The following is a 24358-nucleotide window of genomic DNA, read 5'->3' on the forward strand; positions in this document are numbered from 1 at the left end:
ATGGTGAGCCTTTAATTGAGCTATGTGTAGAAAGAGATTTGGTAATAAGTAATACATATTTTATGAAAAAGAGGATAAATAAATATACAAGGTATGATGTAGCACGTAATGAAAGTAGTTTATTAGATTATGTATTGGTGGATAAAAGGTTGATGGGTAGGCTCCAGGATGTACATGTTTATAGAGGGGCAACTGATATATCGGATCATTATTTAGTTGTAGCTACAGTTAGAGTAAGAGGTAGATGGGAAAAGAGGAAGGTGGCAACAACAAGTAAGAGGGAGGTGAAAGTGTATAAACTAAGGGAGGAGGAAGTTCGGATGAGATATAAGCAACTATTGGCAGAAAGGTGGGCTAGTGCAAAGATGAGTAGTGGGGGGGTTGAAGAGGGTTGGAATAGTTTTAAAAATGCAGTATTAGAATGTGGGGCAGAAGTTTGTGGTTATAGGAGGGTGGGGGCAGGAGGAAAGAGGAGTGATTGGTGGAATGATGAAGTAAAGGGTGTGATAAAAGAGAAAAAGGTAGCTTATGAGAGGTTTTTACAAAGCAGAAGTGTTATAAGAAGAGCAGAGTATATGGAGAGTAAAAGAATGGTAAAGAGAGTGGTGAGAGAGTGCAAAAGGAGAGCAGATGATAGAGTGGGAGAGGCACTGTCAAGAAATTTTAATGAAAATGTAAGTGTGGGGGAGGTACGTGAGGCATTACGTAAAATGAAAGGGGGTAAAGCAGCTGGAACTGATGGGATCATGACAGAAATGTTAAAAGCAGGGGGAGATATAGTGTTGGAGTGGTTGGTACTTTTGTTTAATAAATGTATGAAAGAGGGGAAGGTACCTAGGGATTGGCGGAGAGCATGTATAGTCCCTTTATATAAAGGGAAAGGGGACAAAGGAGACTGTAAAAATTAAAGAGGAATAAGTTTACTGAGTATACCAGGAAAAGTGTACGGTAGGGTTATAATTGAAAGAATTAGAGGTAAGACAGAATGTAGGATTGCGGATGAGCAAGGAGGTTTCAGAGTGGGTAGGGGATGTGTAGATCAAGTGTTTACATTGAAGCATATATGTGAACAGTATTTAGATAAAGGTAGGGAAGTTTTTATTGCATTTATGGATTTAGAAAAGGCATATGATAGAGTGGATAGAGGAGCAATGTGGCAGATGTTGCAAGTATATGGAATAGGTGGTAAGTTATTAAATGCTGTAAAGAGTTTTTATGAGGATAGTGAGGCTCAGGTTAGGGTGTGTAGAAGAGAGGGAGACTACTTCCCGGTAAAAGTAGGTCTTAGACAGGGATGTGTAATGTCACCATGGTTGTTTAATATATTTATAGATGGGGTTGTAAAGGAAGTAAATGCTAGGGTGTTCGGGAGAGGGGTGGGATTAAATTTTGGGGAATCAAATTCAAAATGGGAATTGACACAGTTACTTTTTGCTGATGATACTGTGCTTATGGGAGATTCTAAAGAAAAATTGCAAAGGTTAGTGGATGAGTTTGGGAATGTGTGTAAAGGTAGAAAGTTGAAAGTGAACATAGAAAAGAGTAAGGTGATGAGGGTGTCAAATGATTTAGATAAAGAAAAATTGGATATTAAATTGGGGAGGAGGAGTATGGAAGAAGTGAATGTTTTCAGATACTTGGGAGTTGACGTGTCGGCGGATGGATTTATGAAGGATGAGGTTAATCATAGAATTGATGAGGGGAAAAAGGTGAGTGGTGCGTTGAGGTATATGTGGAGTCAAAAAACGTTATCTATGGAGGCGAAGAAGGGAATGTATGAAAGTATAGTAGTACCAACACTCTTATATGGGTGTGAAGCTTGGGTGGTAAATGCAGCAGCAAGGAGACGGTTGGAGGCAGTGAAGATGTCCTGTTTAAGGGCAATGTGTGGTGTAAATATTATGCAGAAAATTCGGAGTGTGGAAATTAGGAAAAGGTGTGGAGTTAATAAAAGTATTAGTTAGAGGGCAGAAGAGGGGTTGTTGAGGTGGTTTGGTCATTAAGAGAGAATGGATCAAAGTAGAATGACATGGAAAGCATATAAATCTATAGGGGAAGGAAGGCGGGGTAGGGGTCGTCCTCGAAAGGGTTGGAGAGAGGGGGTAAAGGAGGTTTTGTGGGCAAGGGGCTTGGACTTCTAGCAAGCGCGTGAGCGTGTTAGATAGGAGTGAATTACCTGTTGTTTACCTGGAGAGAGTTCCGGGGGTCAACGCCCCCGCGGCCCGGTCTGTGACCAGGCCTCCTGGTGGATCAGAACCTGATCAACCAGGCTGTTTCTGCTGGCTGCACGCAAACCAACGTACGAGCCACAGCCCGGCTGGTCAGGAACCGACTTTAGGTGCTTGTCCAGTGCCAGCTTGAAGACTGCCAGGGGTCTGTTGGTAATCCCCCTTTTGTATGCTGGGAGGCAGTTGAACAGTCTTGGGCCCCTGACACTTATTGTAGAATGGAGATGAATGGTACTTGGGACCTGACGATCTGTTGGAGTGTGAGCAGGGTAATATTTAGTGAAGGGATTCAGGGAAACCGGTTATTTTCATATAGTTGGACTTGAGTCCTGGAAATGGGAAGTACAATGCCTGCACTTTAAAGGAGGGGTTTGGGATATGGGCAGTTTGGAGGGATATGTTGTGTATCTTTATATGTGTATGCTTCTAAACTGTTGTATTCTGAGCACCTCTGCAAAAACAGTGATAATGTGCGAGTGTGGTGAAAGTGTTGAATGATGATGAAAGTATTTTCTTTTTGGGGATTTTCTTTCTTTTTTTTTGGGGTCACCCTGCCTCGGTGGGTCAGCCTGCCTCGGTGGGAGACGGTCGACTTGTTGAAAAAAAAAAAAATGTATGTGGTACACAGTAGTCTCAAGGATTCCTCATTAATGTGTTTGAAATTTTTTTGTTTTTTTTTCAACCTTGTATATGTCACTGAAGTGTTCCTGTTTATGTGTTATACATGAAAAGTTCTGGGTGATATTAATCCCTAGTTCCTGTCTTTGTCTTGACTTTATAACATCTACATCTCAGACTCTTAAACAAACATACAGAGCTTGATCATTAAAATATTCAACATAAGTCTGAACAGTAGCTGGAAAAGATGTACAGCATACTGCAACATATGTTCATGCATGCCCTTACTTCATAGAGAAAAAACAGATTTCTTAAAGGACTCATTTATTTTTGGTGAATATTGTTTTTCAGTTTTTGACAAGTGCAGAAATGATTTTAGGTTTTGTTATTGTTTGTACATTATACATATTGTTTGATGCTTGTTCCTTCATAATCTGGGATGCTAAATGTTAAGATTGCAAACAAGAGGAGAGGTCAAATAAAAATATTGAACAATACTCATATAGGGGTCCTGTCAACATACAACTGCCCCAAGTTACGTTTGCACTTTAAAATGTGGCACTTTGGAGGCAGTTAGTATTTTACAATCTCTCAGCCATAGTACACATATCTGTGAAATGTAAGTATCATTTACATATTATTTTCTGTGCCAACAGTTTGTTTGCAAGTTGAAAATCCAGGAATGTAACTTGTGTGTATGTGGGGAACCTTCTGTGTGTAGAAAGTTTCAAAGCTGATGCAAGTACTGTAATAAGGAAGGTAATTCAGATTTTACCACCAAAGTGGCTAGTTTATTGTGCACCCCATATCCATCCTGTGTATCCTATGTATCCTGTGAATACACTAAAGTCCAAGGGATGGCCCCAAAAGGAGTTAATAGGAGTACATTTAGATTTATATCCACAGTTCACTTATTTGTTAAAAGCAAATTTAGGACATTTGCTTAATATATCCGGTATATTATATTCATCCTAGGTAGTAGGTTGGTAAACAGCAACCGCCCAGGGAGGTACTACCGTCCTGCCAAGTGAGTGTAAAACGAAAACCTGTAATTGTTTTACATGATGGTAGGATTGCTGGTGTCTTTTGTCTGTCTCATAAACATGCAAGATTTCAGGTATGTCTTGCTACTTCTACTTACACTTAGGTCACACTACACATACACGTACAAGTGTATATATACACACCTCTCTGGGTATTCTTCTATTTTCTTTCTAGTTCTTGTTCTTGTTTATTTCCTCTTATCTCCATGGGGAAGTGGAACAGAATTCTTCCTCCGTAAGCCATGCGTGTTGTAAGAGGCGACTAAAATGCCGGGAGCAAGGGGCTAGTAACCCCTTCTCTCATATAAATTACTAAATTTAAAAGAGAAAATTTCGTTTTTCTTTTTGGGCCACCCTGCCTTGGTGGGATATGGCCAGTGTGTTGAAAGAAAGAAAGAATTATATTCATTAATAACATATCTTGACATGTCACATAGGTTATTATACTGCCTATCTCTATATTCCTCAATAAGTGGACAATTAAGCACTTAGTGTTGAAGAACAGATTTAGCAAATAACTTGCCACATCTGAAATGTGTAAAGTACACATAGTATTGATGAACTTTTTCCAGTAACTGTGTTTTTGTGGAAAGGAAAAAGTGAGATCATATAAATTTACAATTTTTTTAATTAGCAATGAAATATAATCAGAATGAGTTAAGAGGATAACTGTACAGTACAGTAGTATACGAAGCAGACCACATTAAAAACATCTGTGAGGTTGTGTATGACTGTTTACTCAAGTCTGGTCAACCAGACATAAGTCCTGGAGGCGGGAAGTACAGTAGACCCCCGGATTTCATATTAATCTATTCCAGAAGGTTGGCCGAAATCCGAAATGGCCAAAAACCAAAGTAATATTTCCCATAAGAAATAATGTAAATCCAATTAATTCATTCCAGACACCCAAAAATATTAACAAAAATAAATTTTGTAGAGAATAACCATAGTTTTACATACAGAAATCAGTGAGAAATAAATGCAACTGACTAATTTTTATGATAAATGAACATTACATGCCTTTATTGAAGACTCTTGTTTATTTATTTATTTATTTATTTATAATTTGAGCACACTTACAGAGGTACAAAAAAAAAAAAATACAGATAAGAGCAGCATGCCAAAGCCACTTATACTATGCATAGCATTACGGGCTGGCTTAAAATTAACTTAAGATTAACTAAGCAATGATGAAATCAGTGAAAAACATTAATGTAAACTGATTACTATAAAGCACAAGTGAGTATTACAAAGACAGGTCATATGGTTGCATGCATTGTTATAAATTCAGTAGAATGGAGTATTCTGTTAGGTAGTGTATTTAAAAAATAATAAAGTTAGATTGGGTTTTAGGTTTAACATTTATGTGATATAATTGTGAGAAACATTTAAGATATACAATTTATAAGGTTCAGTTATTCAGTATTTATTTGGTTTTGGGTGAGTAAGTGATCTTTGAGAAGAGACTTGAATTTATAAACAGGTAGTGTTTCTTTTATATTTACAGGTAATGAATTCCAGATTTTAGGGCCTTTTATGTGCATTGAGTTTTTGCATAGCGTGAGATGGACACGAGGAATATCAAAGAGTGATCTGTGCCTTGTGTTATGGTCATGTGTTCTGTTGAGGTTGGCAAGAAGATGTTTGAGGGGAGGGTTAATATCAGAGTTGAGTGTTCTATGTATGTAATAGGTGCAGTAATAAGTATGGATGTTTTGTATGGTGAGTAGGTTGAGTGTATTGAATATTGGTGGAGTGTGCTGCCTGTAGTGAGAATTTGTTATCATTCTAACTGCAGCCTTTTGTTGGGTAATTAGTGGTCTGAGATGGTTACTTGTTGTTGAGCCCCATGCACAAATTCCATAGGTGAGATAGGGGTAAATAAGAGAGTGATATAGGGCCAGGAGGGCTGACTGTGGAGCATAGTACCGTATCTTCGATAGTATGCCTACAGTCTTGGAAATTTTCTTAGAAATTTGTTGTATATGTGTATGAAATTTGAGTCTATTATCAAGGTGGATTCCTAAGAATTTTCCCTCTGTTAGCTTTGTGATAGGTGATCCGTTTATCATTATGTTAAGAGGGACATCTGTAGCTCTGTTACCAAACTGAATGAAGTAGGTTTTGTCAATGTTTAGTGTAAGTTTGTTAGTACTCATCCAGGTAGATATTTTCTGTAATTCGGTATTTACAGTATTGGCTAGCGTGACTGGGCTCGGGTGGGAGAAGACGTATGTTGTGTCATCAGCAAATAGTGTGGGTTTGAGTAATTGAGAAGCATTTGGTAGGTCATTTATGTATAGGAGAAAGAGAAGAGGGCCAAGGACACTTCCCTGTGGGACACCAACTGTAATTGGTTGTGCAGAAGAGTTTGCCCCATTTGCGTACACATATTGGCTTCTGTTGCTGAGGTATGACTTGAGGTAGTTGAGGGAGTGCCCTCTTATACCATAGTGTGACAATTTTACGTGGAGCAAGTCATGGTCAACTGTATCAAAAGCTTTACGTAAGTCAATGAAGATCCCCAGTGGGACTTCTTTTTTCTCTATTGCAGTGTATATATGTTCTAGCATGTGTATAATAGCATCATTAGTATTTTTATTAGGCCTGAATCCAAATTGGCAGGGGTTGAGTATGTTTTGGGAGATAAGGTAGGAGTAGATTCGTTTATGAATTAATTTTTCGAAGATTTTTGAGAGAGGGTGTAAGTTGGATATTGGCCTATAGTTATTCAACTCTGTTTGGTCTCCTCCTTTGTGGATCGGGGTGACCCTTGCTATTTTGAGTACTGTAGGGAAGGTGGAGGATTCAATGGATTTGTTAAAGAGTGTTGCAATGATTGGTGATAGCACTTGTGACACTTTTTTGTATATAAAGGGTGGTAAGGTATTTAAATCTCCTGCCTTGTTTTTTAGTGCGTTGATAATAAGGTGAGTAGTATTTATTTGTAGTCCCAGAAGGCCTACATCCCAGGTATATACCTACCGGCTACATACACTGTGGCCTACAGCCATATTATTACCATTGACATAACATGTTCACTGAGTTTTATCATTTCTAACAGCTACCTTTAGATGCCATCATAAACAAAGGGAGAAGTAATGAATAATTCATGCCTTATGTACCATTAAGGGCAGTTACTGGGCCAACACAGATTCATACACTTTTTCTCTGAAGCTGGATCAGAGAAAACATAATGTTTTCCTTCCACCAACTACCACCCCTGAATAGCATATAAACATTGCATGTTTATATGCTATGTTTTTATAATTTTTGAAGAAAATATCATAGACGGATTAATGAAAATGTGTGTATTAACATAAAATAAGACAATTAACCCTTTGGGGGTTTCGGACGTACTAGTACGTCTTACGACCCATGGTTTTTGACGTACTAGTACGCCTAAATTCTAGCCCCCTCAAATCTAGTGAGAGAAAGCTGGTAGGCCTACATATGAAAGAATGGGTCTATGTGGTCAGTGTGCATAGTATAAAAAAAATTTTGCAGCACACAGTGCGCAATGAGAAAAAAAAATTTGACCATATTTTTGGATTAAAACAGCGACTTTGCACTGTATTTTCACATGGTATTTATTGTTGTATTCTAGTTTTCTTGGTCTCATTTTATAGAATGGAAGACATATGACAGAAATTGAGATGATTTTGACTGGTTATACAATGAAAAGTACCTTGAAATTGAGCTCAAATTAGCAGAAATGTTCGATTTTTACCAAAGTTCAAAAGTAAACAAATCATGCCAAGCATCCAATACACATCAACTGGTGAGTCTAATATTCTTTCACAAGTGTGCTGATATTATTTATACCATTTCTACACTAATGCAGTAGTCTGCATAACAGTAAATTTTATTTCATTTGTAAGAAAAAAATTTGAAGTTGAAAGTTAAAGAAATATAAGAGGGGCCTGGGGATGTGACTAACGAATGTCTTTCTTGTTTATTCTGGACCCTATTCGGAAATTGGCATCTTTTGAAATTTGTGTGAAATTGGCAAAATTGCTAAATTCTAACCACTTTATTGGATAGTTGAAATTGGTAAATGGGTGCTTTCTTGTACTCATTCGATAGAAAAAATGGAGTTTTAGCTAAGTAGTTATGATTTTTGTCGACTAGTATACTGGAATTGGCCGGAAATAGGGCTCAAAGTGGGCAAAATCGCCGATGCGTAAACATCGTCGAGACCGCTAACTTTGCGAGAGGATAATTCCGTAAGTTTTCCATCAAATTTCATACTTTTGGTGTCATTATGATCGGGAAAAGATTCTCTATCTTTTCATAAGAATTTTTTTTTTTTTTTTTTTTTTTTTGAAATTTGGTCAACCCTGAGAACAAGTTGCTGAGAGGACCTGTCGACCCCCAAAGGGTTAATGTGCCCAAGAGTGATTATTATTATGTACTGTTAGTATTACTATGGCGTTAAGACTAGAGGGACACTGAGCGAATGAGTTACAAAGACATGTTTATATGCTATGTAACGTGTTTCTTACATAATTTTGAAGAAAATATCATAGATGGATTAATGAAAATGTCTTTATTAACATAAAATAAGACATTTAATGTGCCCAAGAGTGATTATTATTAGACATACATTGCATGTAAACTTTGCTTGTTTATATTCTATGTAACATGTTTCTTATATAATTCTTCTTCTTCTTCTTTCAACAAACCAGCCGTATCCCACCAAGGCAGGGTGGCCCAAAAAGAAAAACAAAGGTTTCTCTTTTTAAATTTAGTAATTTATACGGGAGAAGGGGTTACTAGCCCCTTGCTCCCGGCATTTTAGTCGCCTCTTATAACACGCATGGCTTACGGAGGAAGAATTCTGTTCCACTTCCCCATGGAGATAAGAGGAAATAAACAAGAACAAGAACTAGAAAGAAAATAGAAGAAAACTCAGAGGGGTATGTATATATATGCTTGTACATGTATGTGTAGTGTGACCTAAGTGTAAGTAGAAGTAGCAAGATGTACCTGAAATCTTGCATGTTTATGAGACAGAAAAAAGACACCAGCAATCCTACCATCATGTAAAACAATTTCAGGCTTCTGTTTTACACTCACTTGGCAGGACGGTAGTACCTCCCTGGGTGGTTGCTGTTTACCAACCTACTACCACAGGACGGTAGTACCTCCCTGGGTGGTTGCTGTCTACCAACCTACTACCACAGGACGGTAGTACCTCCCTGGGTGGTTGCTGTCTACCAACCTACTACCTTGTTATATAATTATGAAGAAAATATCTTAGATGGATTAATGAAAATGTCTATACATATTTATGTAAAATAAGACATTTAATGTGCCCAAGAGTGAGTCATGAACGTATGAGCGGCCCGGGCAGATGCGTCTGGTACCAACGATTTCTGAGCGGATGTACGAAACCCGTGGGGAAATTTCACCAAAAAAAGCGCTCGAAATCTGAATTGTACAATTTCCGCACCGGCCAAAAGTTGGGGGTTCACTGTACAGTGCCTGTACACTGAAGGAGGGTGGTAGTGATGCAGTTCAGAGGGTCATCTAAACTGCAGTGTCAGCATGCTTCTGATAAGATGGTAATTGAATGAATGACAGTGAATGTTACCTCTTTTCTGGGGCATCCTACCTCTGGGAGACAGCCAATATGTTAAAAAGAGAACTAACGTAACCCCTCTTTGTCCAGGGAAGGAGATAAAAGAGAGAACTAACGTAACCCCTCTTTGTCCAGGGAAGGAGATAAAAGAGAGAACTAACGTAACCCCTCTTTGTCCAGGGAAGGAGATAAAAGAGAGAACTAATGTAACTCCTTATTTTCCAGGGAATGCGATAAAGAAAAGACACCGGTATCATTCTTTGTGGTGCGAATCACTTCTAAGCCTCCACCATGTCTAGTTATTAGGTTGGCTTTTCTTGGTGGAACACCTGGACACATTAGGAATCAGGTGAGTGAGTGGCATTAACATTATTCATCCTGTGTCATTTATGAAGTGCTAATCTTTCTGATACTGTGAATCAAAATTTGAAACCAATATTATTTTGAGTTTTTGTATGTACGCAAAAATCTTACCCCTTGTGTGTTACATGAATGTGGTTGGACTATGCTTCTGTGAACCTCTGTATGAACTATGCTTCTGTGAACCCCTGTATGAACTATGCTTCTGTGAACCACTGTATGAACTATGCTTCTGTGAACCCCTGTATGAACTGTGCTTCTGTGAACCCCTGTATGAACTATGCTTCTTTGAACCATTGTATGAACTATGCTTCTGTGAACCCCTGTATGAATTATACTTCTGTGAACTCCTGTATGAACTATGCTTCTGTGAACCACTGTATGAACTATGCTTCTGTGAACCCCTGTATGAATCATGCTTCTGTGAACCCCTGTATGAACTATGCTTCTGTGAACCCCTGTATGAATTATACTTCTGTGAACCCCTGTATGAACTATGCTTCTGTGAACCACTGTATGAACTATGCTTCTGTGAACCACTGTATGAACTATGCTTCTGTGAATCCCTGTATGAACTATGCTTCTGTGAACCCCTGTATGAATTATACTTCTGTGAACCCCTGTATGAATTATGCTTCTGTGAACCCCTGTATGAACTATGCTTCTGTGAACCCCTGTATGAACTATGCTTCCCTGAACCCCTGTATAAACTATGCTTTCCTGAACCCCCTGTATGAACTATGCTTCCCTGAACTCCTGTATGAACTATGCTTCTGTGAACCCCTGTATGAACTATGCTTCTGTGAACCCCTGTATGAACTATGCTTCTGTGAACCCCTGTATGAACTACGCTTCTGTGAACCCCTGTATGAACTATGCTTCTGTGAACCCCTGTATGAACTATGCTTCTGTGAACCCCTGTATAAACTATGCTTCTGTGAACCCCTGTATGAACTATGCTTCTGTGAACCCCTGTATGAACTATGCTTCTGTGAACCCCTATTTGAACTATGCTTCTGTGAACCCTTGTATAGACTATGTTTCTGTGCCATTGCTCTGCACTTTGTACCATAATCACTTCTCTTACATTGGTGAAATTTTTCTTAATACCCCAGTAGCTGATTTTGGTGGGTAATTTGGCAACAATGGCCTCGTATTATAATACATCTGGTTAAGAACCTATCCTTAGTAAATAAGGATAGCCTCTTAACATTCTCTGCTCTGTAAAATTTTGTATGTTGTGATCATATTCTCTCTTGTTTCTTCCCTCCTTTGGTGTATATAGAATTAGTAAGCTCTCACATTAGCCTCTATTTGACTCATGAAATCATAATGACATGATTGCAAACAAACCATACCACGGGCGGGGATAGAATCCACTATCAGAGAATCATAAAACTCTCTGATCGTGGGCTCTATCCCTGCCCGTGGTATTTTTTTTTTTTTTAACCTCTATTTAGTGTGATGGTTCTGTAAATATGATTGAAAAACTGCATCCAAAAATGGAATTTAGCACGGGATGGCTTTCATAGTATGTGCTGTTCAGTTTTAGATTAACATTTTCAGTTGCATTTGCATTAAATCATCCTATACAGAGTAGACAGGTGAATACAGGAAAGAGTAAGGTTATGAGGATAACAAAAAGATTAGGTGATGAAAGATTGAATATCAGATTGGAGGGAGAGAGTATGGAGGAGGTGAACGTATTCAGATATTTGGGAGTGGACGTGTCAGCGGATGGGTCTATGAAAGATGAGGTGAATCATAGAATTGATGAGGGAAAAAGAGTGAGTGGTGCACTTAGGAGTCTGTGGAGACAGAGAACTTTGTCCTTGGAGGCAAAGAGGGGAATGTATGAGAGTATAGTTTTACCAACGCTCTTATATGGGTGTGAAGCATGGGTGATGAATGTTGCAGCGAGGAGAAGGCTGGAGGCAGTGGAGATGTCATGTCTGAGGGCAATGTGTGGTGTGAATATAATGCAGAGAATTCGTAGTTTGGAAGTTAGGAGGAGGTGCGGGATTACCAAAACTGTTGTCCAGAGGGCTGAGGAAGGGTTGTTGAGGTGGTTCGGACATGTAGAGAGAATGGAGCGAAACAGAATAACTTCAAGAGTGTATCAGTCTGTAGTGGAAGGAAGGCGGGGTAGGGGTCGGCCTAGGAAGGGTTGGAGGGAGGGGGTAAAGGAGGTTTTGTGTGCGAGGGGCTTGGACTTCCAGCAGGCATGCGTGAGCGTGTTTGATAGGAGTGAATGGAGACAAATGGTTTTTAATACTTGACGTGCTGTTGGAGTGTGAGCAAAGTAACATTTATGAAGGGATTCAGGGAAACCGGCAGGCCGGACTTGAGTCCTGGAGATGGGAAGTACAGTGCCTGCACTCTGAAGGAGGGGTGTTAATGTTGCAGTTTAAAAACTGTAGTGTAAAGCACCCTTCTGGCAAGACAGTGATGGAGTGAATGATGGTGAAAGTTTTTCTTTTTCGGGCCACCCTGCCTTGGTGGGAATCGGCCAGTGTGATAATAAAAAAAAAAAAAAATATACAGAGTAGCTTTATAAGAGAGCTTTTACTGTATATATTTGTCAGGGGCAGTTCCAGAAGTTTTATAGAGGTAGAACTCTGGTGTGGCAATCTGCTTGGAAGAAGGAGGCTAGACCAATATGATTAGATTAAACCTAGTTGTACTATAGCTCATTCTAGCTCAATACATAGACTATACCAAAGTCATTATATTAGACCTTAGTGCAATTACAAGTGAGAGTCTTGTGCTATTTTTAATTTGTATTTTTATATTATTAGTTTATACCTAGTTGTACTTTAGCTCATTCCAGCACAACACATAGACAACACCAACTTCATTATGTGTATTAGTGACTATACTCTATATGACCAAAATGCTTTAGCTATATACTTGTCCAAACTTCCCACCACTACAGATATCAGTACTAGAACTCAACACACAACTCAGGATATAAATAACCATAATTTAAACCTAGAAGATGGTTGATCACGTTGACCCTGATCTAAACCTCCATAATCTGACACCCAATCAAAACCTATTGGAAAGTAACTGCCTTTACTACACAGCATCACAAGCCAGCACTATCCTAAACAATGCTAAAAGTCTATCAGTACTTAACTACAACATCAGGTCCTTAAGCAAACACTATGATGGCCTCCTGGCACTCCTTGAATCACTAAAGATACCCTTCTCCTGCATTATTCTTACTGAGACCTGGCTTAAGCAGGACACAATAGATATCTACCCTCTACCAGGATACACAGCAATCCACAACTGCAGACCATACCAAGTTGGAGGTGGTATTGCAATCTATTATTCTAACCAATTATCTTGTATTAGCACCACTTGCTTTAGTGATGAATATGAGGAATACATTTTTGCTAATTTTACTGTAAAAATCTTAAGACACCTATAACAATCGGTGCCATTTACTGGATACTCCACACAAACATCCCAAATTTCAGTGAGAAATTAAAGACACTAATAACAAACAGACAAATGAACAAGCACCACCTTCTCTTAGGGGGAGACCTCAACATCAACCTTGGCCTACTAGATGATCAGCCTGTAACTGATTTCATCAACAATATGAACAACACACTTCTCATACCAACAATAACTAAACCAACCAGGCTCACTGAGACAAGTGCAATTATAATAGACCACATATGGACCAATATACTAGCCCCCCTTAAATCAGGGATAATCACAGATAGCACTACAGACCACTACCCTACCTTTATCTTGACAAACATTAGTAAACCACCACTTGAATACAACAAAGTTTCATTTAGACTCCATGACGAGGCCTCAATAAGGAAGTTCACAGCTGACCTAAAGACTGTTGACTGGCCTACAGAATTCTCCAAGGCCAATGGTATTGATGACTGGACAGACATTTTTCTTAACAAATTACTGAGACTATACAACAAACATTGTCCTATAAAAACGAAACAGATCACAAACAAACAGCTTGGTTGCCCATGGCTAACCAGCACCATTCTGAAATCCATTGATAAGAAACACCAATATGAAAAGCAATATAGACAGGGCTTAATACACAAAGATATTCTTAAACACTATTCATCAGTCCTCACCAAAGTAATAAAGAAAGCCAAACAACTATACTACTCCAGCAGATTCACTGACACAAGAGGAGATATAAAAAAGACCTGGAAAACACTCTCCCAGATTCTAGGGACCCACAATATTGTCTTAACTAAACCTAATGAAACACCACTGCATCCCACTGACACAGCTAACAAGATAAACGACTTCTTCTCAACCATAGGATCTAATCTCGCCAATAAAATCCCACGTACCAATGCCCATGCCGGGGACTACCTAGATGGGAATTTCCCAAATTCCTTCTATCTTGCACCAACTGAGCCCACAGAAGTCACCGAGATTATAAAGTCACTTAACCCTTAAACGGTCCAAACGTATATATACGTTCATGCGCGTAGCGCCCCAAACGTATATATACGTTTTCTTTGTCATTCATTCAGTATTGCCACAATAAGCCTAAGTCACCTAGACCTGAGAGAATGGGTGTGCGCACTCACTGTGTGCCATATTAAAATAATTGGGGATGCCTGGGAACCATATGCTCTTTTTTTCTTTTTAAAAGAAAGGATTTTTTTTCCTCAAAAAATTTGGGGCGCTACGCGAGTGAACGTATATATATACTTTTGGACCATTTAAGGGTTAAAAATAACTAAGGGAATCTGTCTCATGTCCCACCATTATTGTACAAGCGAGCGGCCCATGTCCTCTCGCATGCTATCTCATTACTTTTTAACAAGTCACTAGAAACTAGCACCTTCCCGAAACTACTCAAGACGGCAAGGGTTACACCAATACATAAAGTTGGTGACCCTACAGATTTAAACAACTATAGGCCAATATCAAACTTACCATTGCTATCCAAAATCTTTGAGAAACTCGTGCACAGGAGACTGTATTCATTTATAACGGCACAAAACATACTCAACCCCTGCCAATTTGGATTCAGGAAAAATAAAAGCACTAATGATGCAATCATAAAAATGCTAGATCTGCTTTACACAGCATTGGAAAATAAGGAATATCCACTAGGAATTTTTATTGACCTAAGAAAAGCTTTCGACACAGTAGACCACGGCATCCTACTCCACAAACTTGACCATTATGGTATAAGAGGCCATGCACTTGCATATTTCAAATCTTACCTTACTAATAGGTATCAGTATGTCACCATTAAAGACACAGCATCAACAACATGGCCACTTGATACTGGAGTTCCGCAGGGAAGTGTCCTTGGTCCCCTGCTCTTCCTCATATTCATCAATGATCTTCCAAATGTATCTCAACACCTGAACCCCATTCTCTTTGCTGATGACACGACTTATGTCATCTCTCCTAATCTTGCCACCCTCAACACCATTGTTAACGAGGAGCTGATCAAAATATCGACTTGGATGACAGCCAATAAACTTACACTTAACACTGACAAAACCTACTACATTATGTTTGGTAGCAGAGCAGGAGTTGTGCAAATTAACATTAAGATCGACAACACTCTAATTGCCAGACATAATGAGGGCAAATTCCTAGGCCTATACCTCGACAACAACCTGAATTTCAGCACCCATATCCAACACATAACCAAAAAAGTATCCAAAACGGTTGGGATCCTCTCCAAGATACGATACTATGTGCCGCAAACTGCCATTCTCACACTATACCATTCACTTATATATCCATACCTCACCTATGCTATCTATGCTTGGGGTTCAACTGCAGCAACACACCTAAAGCCAGTAATAACCCAACAAAAAGCCACAGTAAGAATAATCACTAAATCCCATCCCTGGCAACACACCCCCACTCTTCATAGATCTAAACTTACTCCCTGTTCAGTACATCCACACTTACTACTGTGCAATCTACATCTACAGGACCTTAAATTCCAATATTAACCTTGACCTAAAATGCTTTCTTGATAGTTGTGACAGAACCCACAGGCATAACACCAGACACAAACTCTCTATGACATTCCCCGTGTCCGACTAAACCTTTACAAAAATTCAATGTATGTCAAAGGCCCTAAAATCTGGAATACCCTACCTGAAAACTCTAGAACTGCAGACACATTCATCACCTTCAAAACTACCATTAGAAAACATCTTATCTCCCTGATACACCCTGTCAACTAATTACACGAATACCACCTGGTGGTTCACACTTACACTCACTCACCCATTTGACCATAAACAGAAATTTCAATCTCAAACTTAAAATAATGAATCCTAACTAGTCATAAGTTGGCCTGTGATACTCCAATACTGAAACTATGTATTGTGCCAAAACAAAAGCATTCACATTGCTAAACTCACAAACTAGTATTTAGTCACCTAGCCATAATACCAGCTTACCTCATAATTTGTAATATTTTAAATTTAAGATTTAATCTAAGTCTGCCCGAAATGCCTAGCCATGCTACGTGTTCTAGTGGTACACTCTGTAATTATTATTTTACTACATGTAAACCACACAATAACCAAATTCTGGAAACTCAGCATTGTAATCCTTATAGAGAATAAACTTTGAATTGAATTGAATTATATTGAGGTATTGTTATTGTTTATATTTTGGACCTTGTGGGGCTGATGGAATTTTTTGGGGGTTTTCAGCCTCCCTTGGCTTTTTCCTTGGCACCCCTCCAGATAATTGTACTTTTTTTTTTTAACACATCAGCTGTGTCCCACCAAGACAGATTGACCCAAAAAAGAAGAAACAAAAGTTTTTCTTGGATGAGTTTGAGAATGTGTGTAAAGGTAGAAAGTTGAAAGTGAACATAGAAAAGAGTAAGGTGATGAGGGTATCAAATGATTTAGATAAAGAAAAATTGGATATCAAATTGGGGAGGAGGAGTATGGAAGAAGTGAATGTTTTCAGATACTTAGGAGTTGACGTGTCGGCGGATGGATTTATGAAGGATGAGGTTAATCATAGAATTGATGAGGGAAAAAAGGTGAGTGGTGCGTTGAGGTATATGTGGAGTCAAAAAACGTTATCTATGGAGGCAAAGAAGGGAATGTATGAAAGTATAGTAGTACCAACACTCTTATATGGATGTGAAGCTTGGGTGGTAAATGCAGCAGTGAGGAGACGGTTGGAGGCAGTGGAGATGTCCTGTCTAAGGGCAATGTGTGGTGTAAATATTATGCAGAAAATTCGGAGTGTGGAAATTAGGAGAAGGTGTGGAGTTAATAAAAGCATTAGTCAGAGGGCAGAAGAGGGGTTGTTGAGGTGGTTTGGTCATTTAGAGAGAATGGATCAAAGTAGAATGACATGGAAAGCATATAAATCTATAGGGGAAGGAAAGAGGGGTAGGGGTCGTCCTCGAAAGGGTTGGAAAGAGGGGGTAAAGGAGGTTTTGTGGGTGAGGGGCTTGGACTTCCAGCAAGCGTGCATGAGCGTGTTAGATAGGAGTGAATGGAGACGAATGATACTTGGGACCTGACGATCTGTTGGAGTGTGAGCAGGGTAATATTTAGTGAAGGGATTCAGGGAAACCGGTTATTTTCATATAGTCGGACTTGAGTCCTGGAAATGGGAAGTACAATGCCTGCACTTTAAAGGAGGGGTTTGGGATATTGGCAGTTTGGAGGGATATGTTGTGTATCTCTATACGTATATGCTTCTAAACTGTTGTATTCTGAGCACCTCTGCAAAAGCAGTGATAATGTGTGAGTGTGGTGAAAGTGTTGAATGATGATGAAAGTATTTTCTTTTTGGGGATTTTCTTTCTTTTTTTTGGGTCACCCTGCCTCGGTGGGAGACGACCGACTTGTTGAAAAAAAAAAAAAAAAATAATAATAATAATAATAATTTTCTTTTTTTTCAACAAGTCGGCCGTCTCCCACCGAGGCAGGGTGACCCACCGAGGCAGGGTGACCTAAAAAAGAAAGAAAATCCCCAAGAAGAAAATACTTTCATCATCATTAAACACTTTCACCTCACTCACACATTATCACTGTTTTTGCAGAGGTGCTCAGAATACAACAGTTTAGAAGCATATACGTATAAAGATACACAACATATCCCTCCAAACTGCTAATATCCCGAACCCCTCCTTTAGAGTGCAGGCATTGTACTTCCCATTTCCAGGACTCAAGTCCGGCTATATGAAAATAACCGGTTTCCCTGAATCCCTTCACTAAATATTACCCTGCTCACACTCCAACAGATTGTCAGGTCCCAAATACCATTCGTCTCCATTCACTCCTATCGAACACGCTCATGCACATTTGCTGGAAGTCCAAGCCCCTCACCCACAAAACCTCCTTTAGCCCCTCTCTCCAACCCTTTCGAGGACGACCCCTACCCCGCCTTCCTTCCCCTTTAGATTTATATGCTTTCCATGTCATTCTACTTTGATCCATTCTCTCTAAATGACCAAACCACCTCAACAACCCCTCTTCTGCCCTCTGACTAATACTTTTATTAACTCCACACCTTTTCCTAATTTCCACACTCCGAATTTTTTGCATAATATTTACACAACACATTGCCCTTAAACAGAACATCTCCACTGCTTCCAACCGTCTCCTCGCTGCTGCATTTACCACCCAAGCTTCACACCCATATAAGAGTGTTGGTACTACTATACTTTCATACATTCCCTTCTTTGCCTCCATAGATAACGTTTTTTGACTCCATATATACCTCAACGCACCACTCACCTTTTTTCCCTCGTCAATTCTATGATTAACCTCATCCTTCATAAATCCATCCGCTGACACGTCAACTCCTAAGTATCTGAAAACATTCACTTCTTCCATATTCTTCCTCCCCAATTTGATATCCAATTTTTCTTTATCTAAATCATTTGATACCCTCATCACCTTACTTTTTTCTATGTTCACTTTCAACTTTCTACCTTTACACACACTCCCAAACTCACCTTTGCAGTTTTTCTTCAGAATCTCCCATAAGCACAGTATCATCAGCAAAAAGTAACTGTGTCAATTCCCATTTTGTATTTGATTCCCCATAATTTAATCCCACCCCTCTCCCGAACACCCTAGCATTTACTTCTTTTACAACCCCATCTATAAATATATTAAACAACCATGGTGACATTACACATCCCTGTCTAAGACCTACTTTTACTGGGACATAGTCTCCCTCTCTTCTGCAGTATACATTATTGTAGTTTGTTAGGCACAAAAGAAAGCCTCTAACATGTGGTGCAGTTCAGGCAGACTAATACTAATGCTTAAGCTACTTAAGACATGGGTTATTAAGTAGGAATTTTTACATCTAATAATTTATACATTTTAGTCACCTCTTATGACACCCATGGCTTATGGAGGAAGGGTTCTTCTCCACTTTCCCATGGAGATAGTTGTATTTACTTGTGTTAATTTGTTCACAGTTGGTGGGTCATATCCGGGAGAAGATTCAAGGACTTACCTTTCCATCACGCATGGGGCTTACTGAACGCAGCAAATCTTTACCTCCAGCCAGACAACAGTCACAGGTAATATTTGATTTTTTTAACACACTGGCTGTCTCCCACTGAGGCAGGATGACCCAAAAAAAAAAAAAAATTCACCATCATTCACATACACTGTCTTACCAGAGGCACACAGATATGACTGTTTAGATGTTCCTTCAAACAGCAAATATCCCATCCTCTCCTTCAGAGCACAGGCACTGTACTTAACGCCTTCAGGACTCAGGTCCGGCTAACTGGCTTCCCTGAATCCCTTCACAAAATATTACTTTGCTAGGATAACTCAGTACAGTGGACCCCCGGTTAACGATATTTTTTCACTCCAGAAGTATGTTCAGGTGCCAGTACTGACCGAATTTGTTCCCATAAGAAATATTGTGAAGTAGATTAGTCCATTTCAGACCCCCAAACATACACGTACAAACGCACTTACATAAATACACTTACATAATTGGTCGCATTCGGAGGTAATCGTTATGCGGGGGTCCACTGTATAGTCAATGTGACTTACTTCCAAGTTTTGAGGAGTATTGCACCTTAAAACAATTATAATATTGTAAGTATTCCTTGTACATAGTGTTAAAAACCAAGCAGTAACAGTTAGAAAAAACAGTTATTTGCTTCAATATATACTGTATGTATTTTCCCATGTTTGAAGTATTTAAAATGCATCTAAGATCATAAGCCAGTAGTGTATATAGTATTAATAATTAAAAAACTGTAAAAAGCAGAGAAACAATAATAAATTGACATCAATAAATTTTACAATGTAAATATCATGGGTGCATTTATGTGACTGTTGCTGATGAGTGATCATTTCTTTGTCATCTTTATCACACCCAAAAATTATAATTTTTTTTAACCCTTTCACTGTCCAGATCCCCATTTTGAAACTTGTCCACAGCATCTAAGAATTTTAAATTTTTGTTTTTTTGTTATTTTTTTCTTATGAAAGGGTTGAGATTTTTTTTCTGAAGGTAATAAAGCAAAAAGTACAAAATTTGATTGAAGATTGATGAAATTATGTTTTCGCAAATATTGCTGTGTCAGAGATATTTATGCATCAGCGATTTTGCCCTCTTTGAGTCCTATTTTAGGCCAATTACATTGTTCCAGTAGACCAAATTCTTAGCTGTTTCACTAGTGTGTGTTCCATTTTATCGACTGAGCACAAGAAACCGCCCAGTCGACTATTTCAACTACCTAATAAATTTGGCCAATTTCACACAAATTTCAAAATATTTCAATTTCAAAATAGGGTTTAGAATAAACAACGTAGGCATTCTTGGCACTAAAATAACATTTCCTCTGTTCATTAGTTATGTTCCCCGGCTTTATATATGAATTCCATTTTGATTTTTTATTAATACAAAGAATTTTTATTCACGCATAAAAACAGAAGATTTACTGTTATTCAATATTGTAAAAATTATATAAATAATATCAGCACATTTGTGAATGCATATTAGACTCACCAACTGGACGTGTATTGGACGAGTGATGTGATTTGTTTACTCTTGAATATCTGCAAAAATCAAACATTTCCACTACTTTGAGCTCCATTTCAAGCTGCTTAAGAACATAAGAACATAAGAATGTAGGAACACTGCAGAAGGCCTACTGGCCCATACGAGGCAGGTCCTTATCAAAACGACATCTACCTAAAGCTACTCAAGAAATAACTCCCGTACCCTTTGACACCAATCAAACCCAGCCCCTCCCACTCATATATTTGTCCAGTCTCTTCTTAAAGCTACCCAAGGTCCTAGCCTCTATCACCCCACTGGGAAGACTGTTCCACGCATCTACAACTCTGTTAGAAAACCAGTACTTACCTATGTCCTTTCTAAATCTAAATTTATCCAACTTAAATCCATTATTCCTGGTTCTTACCTGGTTCGACACCCTCAGTACTTTATTAATGTCTCCCTTGTTTATGCCCGTCATCCACTTATACACTTCAATGTTTTTTTTTTTTTTTTTTTTTTTTTTTTTCAACAAGTCGGCCGTCTCCCACCGAGGCAGGGTGACCCAAAAAAGAAAGAAAATCCCCAAAAAGAAAATACTTTCATCATCATTCAACACTTTCACCACACTCACACATTATCACTGTTTTTGCAGAGGTGCTCAGAATACAACAGTCTAGAAGCATACACATATAAAGATACACAACATATCCCTCCAAACTGCCAATATCCCAAACCCCTCCTTTAAAGTGCAGGCATTGTACTTCAATGATATCTCCCCTTATTCTACGCCTCTCCAGAGAGTGGAGATTTAAGGCTTTAAGTCTATCTTCATACGGGAGGTTCCTTACACAGTAAATCATTTTAGTCATTCTTCTCTGTATGTTCTCTAATGAGTCTATGTCCATCCTGTAGTAAGGGGACCAAAACTGAGCAGCATAATCTAAATGAGGCCTCACTAGTGATGTATAGAGCTGTAAAATAACTTTTGGACTTCTGTTACTTATACTTCTTGAGATAAATCCAAGTAATCTGTTGGCCTTGTTGCGCATACTAAGGCACTGCTGTCTTGGCTTTAGATTTCTGCTTACCATGACTCCCAAGTCTTTTTCACATTCTGTATGACCAAGCTCTACTTCACCTAGATTATAGCTTCGAGGGTTATTTTCATTACCAAGGGCAAGTACCTTACACTTATCCACATTAAACTTCATCTGCCATTTTTCAGACCAAGACATTAATTTGTTCAAATCGTCCTGGAGTTCATTGATCCTGCTTTTAGTCCTTAAACCAATCAAAATTATCTTCATTTCTGTAACATAACAAATAACAAAAAATTAAATACATCGGGGAATTATAGACTAGCTAGCTAAGAGAATTGTCCAGTATTGTAAGATGACAGCTTCCACGAAGATCTGTGTAGTCTGCAGAAAGGTTAAGGGATGAAGACAGGCCTGGATTGCTTGTCATCTGTGTGGTCAGTAGTCCCATAGTATATGTAGGGATTTTAAACTAGTGACCACACTTGACAAACTCAGAGAGATGTTTTTGGGTCTGCCCAAACGAGATACACCTGTATGAAGAATTGACATCTATATTAATCCTTAAATTGTGCAAACATAGATCTATGTTCACGTGCGGGGAGCTCCGAACGTAGATCTGCGTTTTTTTTACATGCTTTCAAATGGGGAAAATAAAGGTCAGAGCGCTACACATGTGAACATAGATCTACGTTTGGACAGTTTAACCCTTTGGGGGTCGACAGGAATTATGGAATTATGCTCTCGCAAAGTTAGCGGTCTCGACGATGTTTATGCATCGGCGATTTTGCCCACTTTGAACCTTATTTTCGGCCAATTCCAGTGTACTAGTCGACAAAAATCATAGCTACTATTTCGCTAAAACTCCATTTTTTCTATCGAATGAGTACAAGAAACCACCCATTTACCAATTTCAACTATCCAATAAAGTGGTCAGAATTTAGCAATTTTGCCAATATCACACAAATTTCAAAAGATGCCAATTTCCGAATAGGGTCCAGAATAAACAAGAAAGACGTTCCTGGCACTAAAATAACAAGTTCTCTGTTCGTTAGTCACATCCCCAGGCCCCTCTTATATTTCTTTGGCTTTCCACTTTGAATTTTTATTCTTGCAGAAAAAATAAGATTTACTGTTATGCAGACTACTGCATTAGTGTAGAAATGATATAAATAATATCAGCGCACTTGTGAAAGAATATTAGACTCACCAGTTGATGTGTATTGGACGCTTGGCATGATTTGTTTACTTTTGAACTTTGGTAAAAATCAAACATTTCTTCTATTTTGAGCTCAATTTCAAGGTACTTTTCATTGTAAAACCAGTCAAAATCATCTCAATTTCTGTAATATGTCCTCCATTCTATAAAATGAGACCAAGAAAACTATAATACAACAATAAATACCATACGAAAATACAGTGCAAAGTCGCTGTTTTAATCCAAAAACACAAAGTTTTTTTTCCTCATTATGCACTGTGTGCTGCAGGATTTTTTTTATACTGCACACACTGACCATATAGACCCATTCTTACATATGTAGGCCTACCAGCTTTCTCTCACTAGATTTGAGGGTACTAGAATTTAGGCATACTAGTACGTCAAAAACCCTGGGTCGTAAGACGTATTAGTACGTCCGAAACCCCCAAAGGGTTAAGGGTTAAAAGACAAGAACACCAATAAAACATCCCTCTTGAAAGACATGTCAGCATGGTACGACTGCGGGAAAAAAAAGATGGGTGGTAGGGACGGGGCTGTCTTGGACAGTGCTCCTGAGGGGGGCTAGTGCTGCCCTGGAGGACAGTGCTGAGGGTGTTAGTGTTGTCCTGGAGGAAAGTGCTCCTGAGGGTGCTAGTGCTGTCATGGAGGACAGTGCTGAGGGTGCTAGTGTTGTCCTGGAGGAAAGTGCTCCAGAGGGTCCTAGTGATGTCTTAGAAGATAGAGCTTGTGAGGGTACTAGTGTTGTCCTGGAGGACACTGAAGACAACCTTATTCAGTCCACAGAGCTTCAAAGTAGAGATACTGCTGGAGATGGATCAAAATGGGATGAGGCCTCAGGGAATAGTGTCGACTCACTACCAGCAAAACCTGGTGGAAACACTGATGTCCATACAGGGATAAAAGATATTGAGGAAACAGGAAAAATAAATGCACCAGCAGTGAACGCAGCTACAATAAATCCTAGAAAACAGAAGTACAATCTGCAGGCACGGTATATCTGGTAAAACAGGTAGGACATGCACCTTTGACCATCCCAAACAATGCTGCACCCACATGACAACAGGAGAGTGCAACTTCCCTTCTTGCAAGTTATTTCACCCAGAAATGTGCCAGTCATCAATCCATGAAAGAAAATGTTACAGTGCATACTGCCAGGCAAACAGGAAAAATAAATGTACCAGCAGTGAACGCAGCTACAATAAATCCTAGCAAACAGAAGTACAGTGGACCCCCGCATAGCGACTTTAATCTGTGCAAGAGGGCTGATTGTTATG

General features: G+C 39.0%; 1 protein-coding gene across 1 annotated transcript in view; it reads left to right on the plus strand.

The window, feature by feature from the left end:
* LOC128699781 (KICSTOR complex protein SZT2) overlaps positions 1–24358 on the plus strand; it is an 807931-nt gene that overhangs the window by 129317 nt on the left and 654256 nt on the right. Inside the window, 2 exon segments of the mRNA XM_070102247.1 lie at positions 9699–9822; positions 19279–19383. Coding sequence (XP_069958348.1) covers positions 9699–9822; positions 19279–19383 — 229 coding nt within the window.

Source organism: Cherax quadricarinatus, chromosome 81, assembly GCF_038502225.1.
Source record: "Cherax quadricarinatus isolate ZL_2023a chromosome 81, ASM3850222v1, whole genome shotgun sequence".
Lineage (NCBI taxonomy): Eukaryota > Metazoa > Arthropoda > Malacostraca > Decapoda > Parastacidae > Cherax > Cherax quadricarinatus.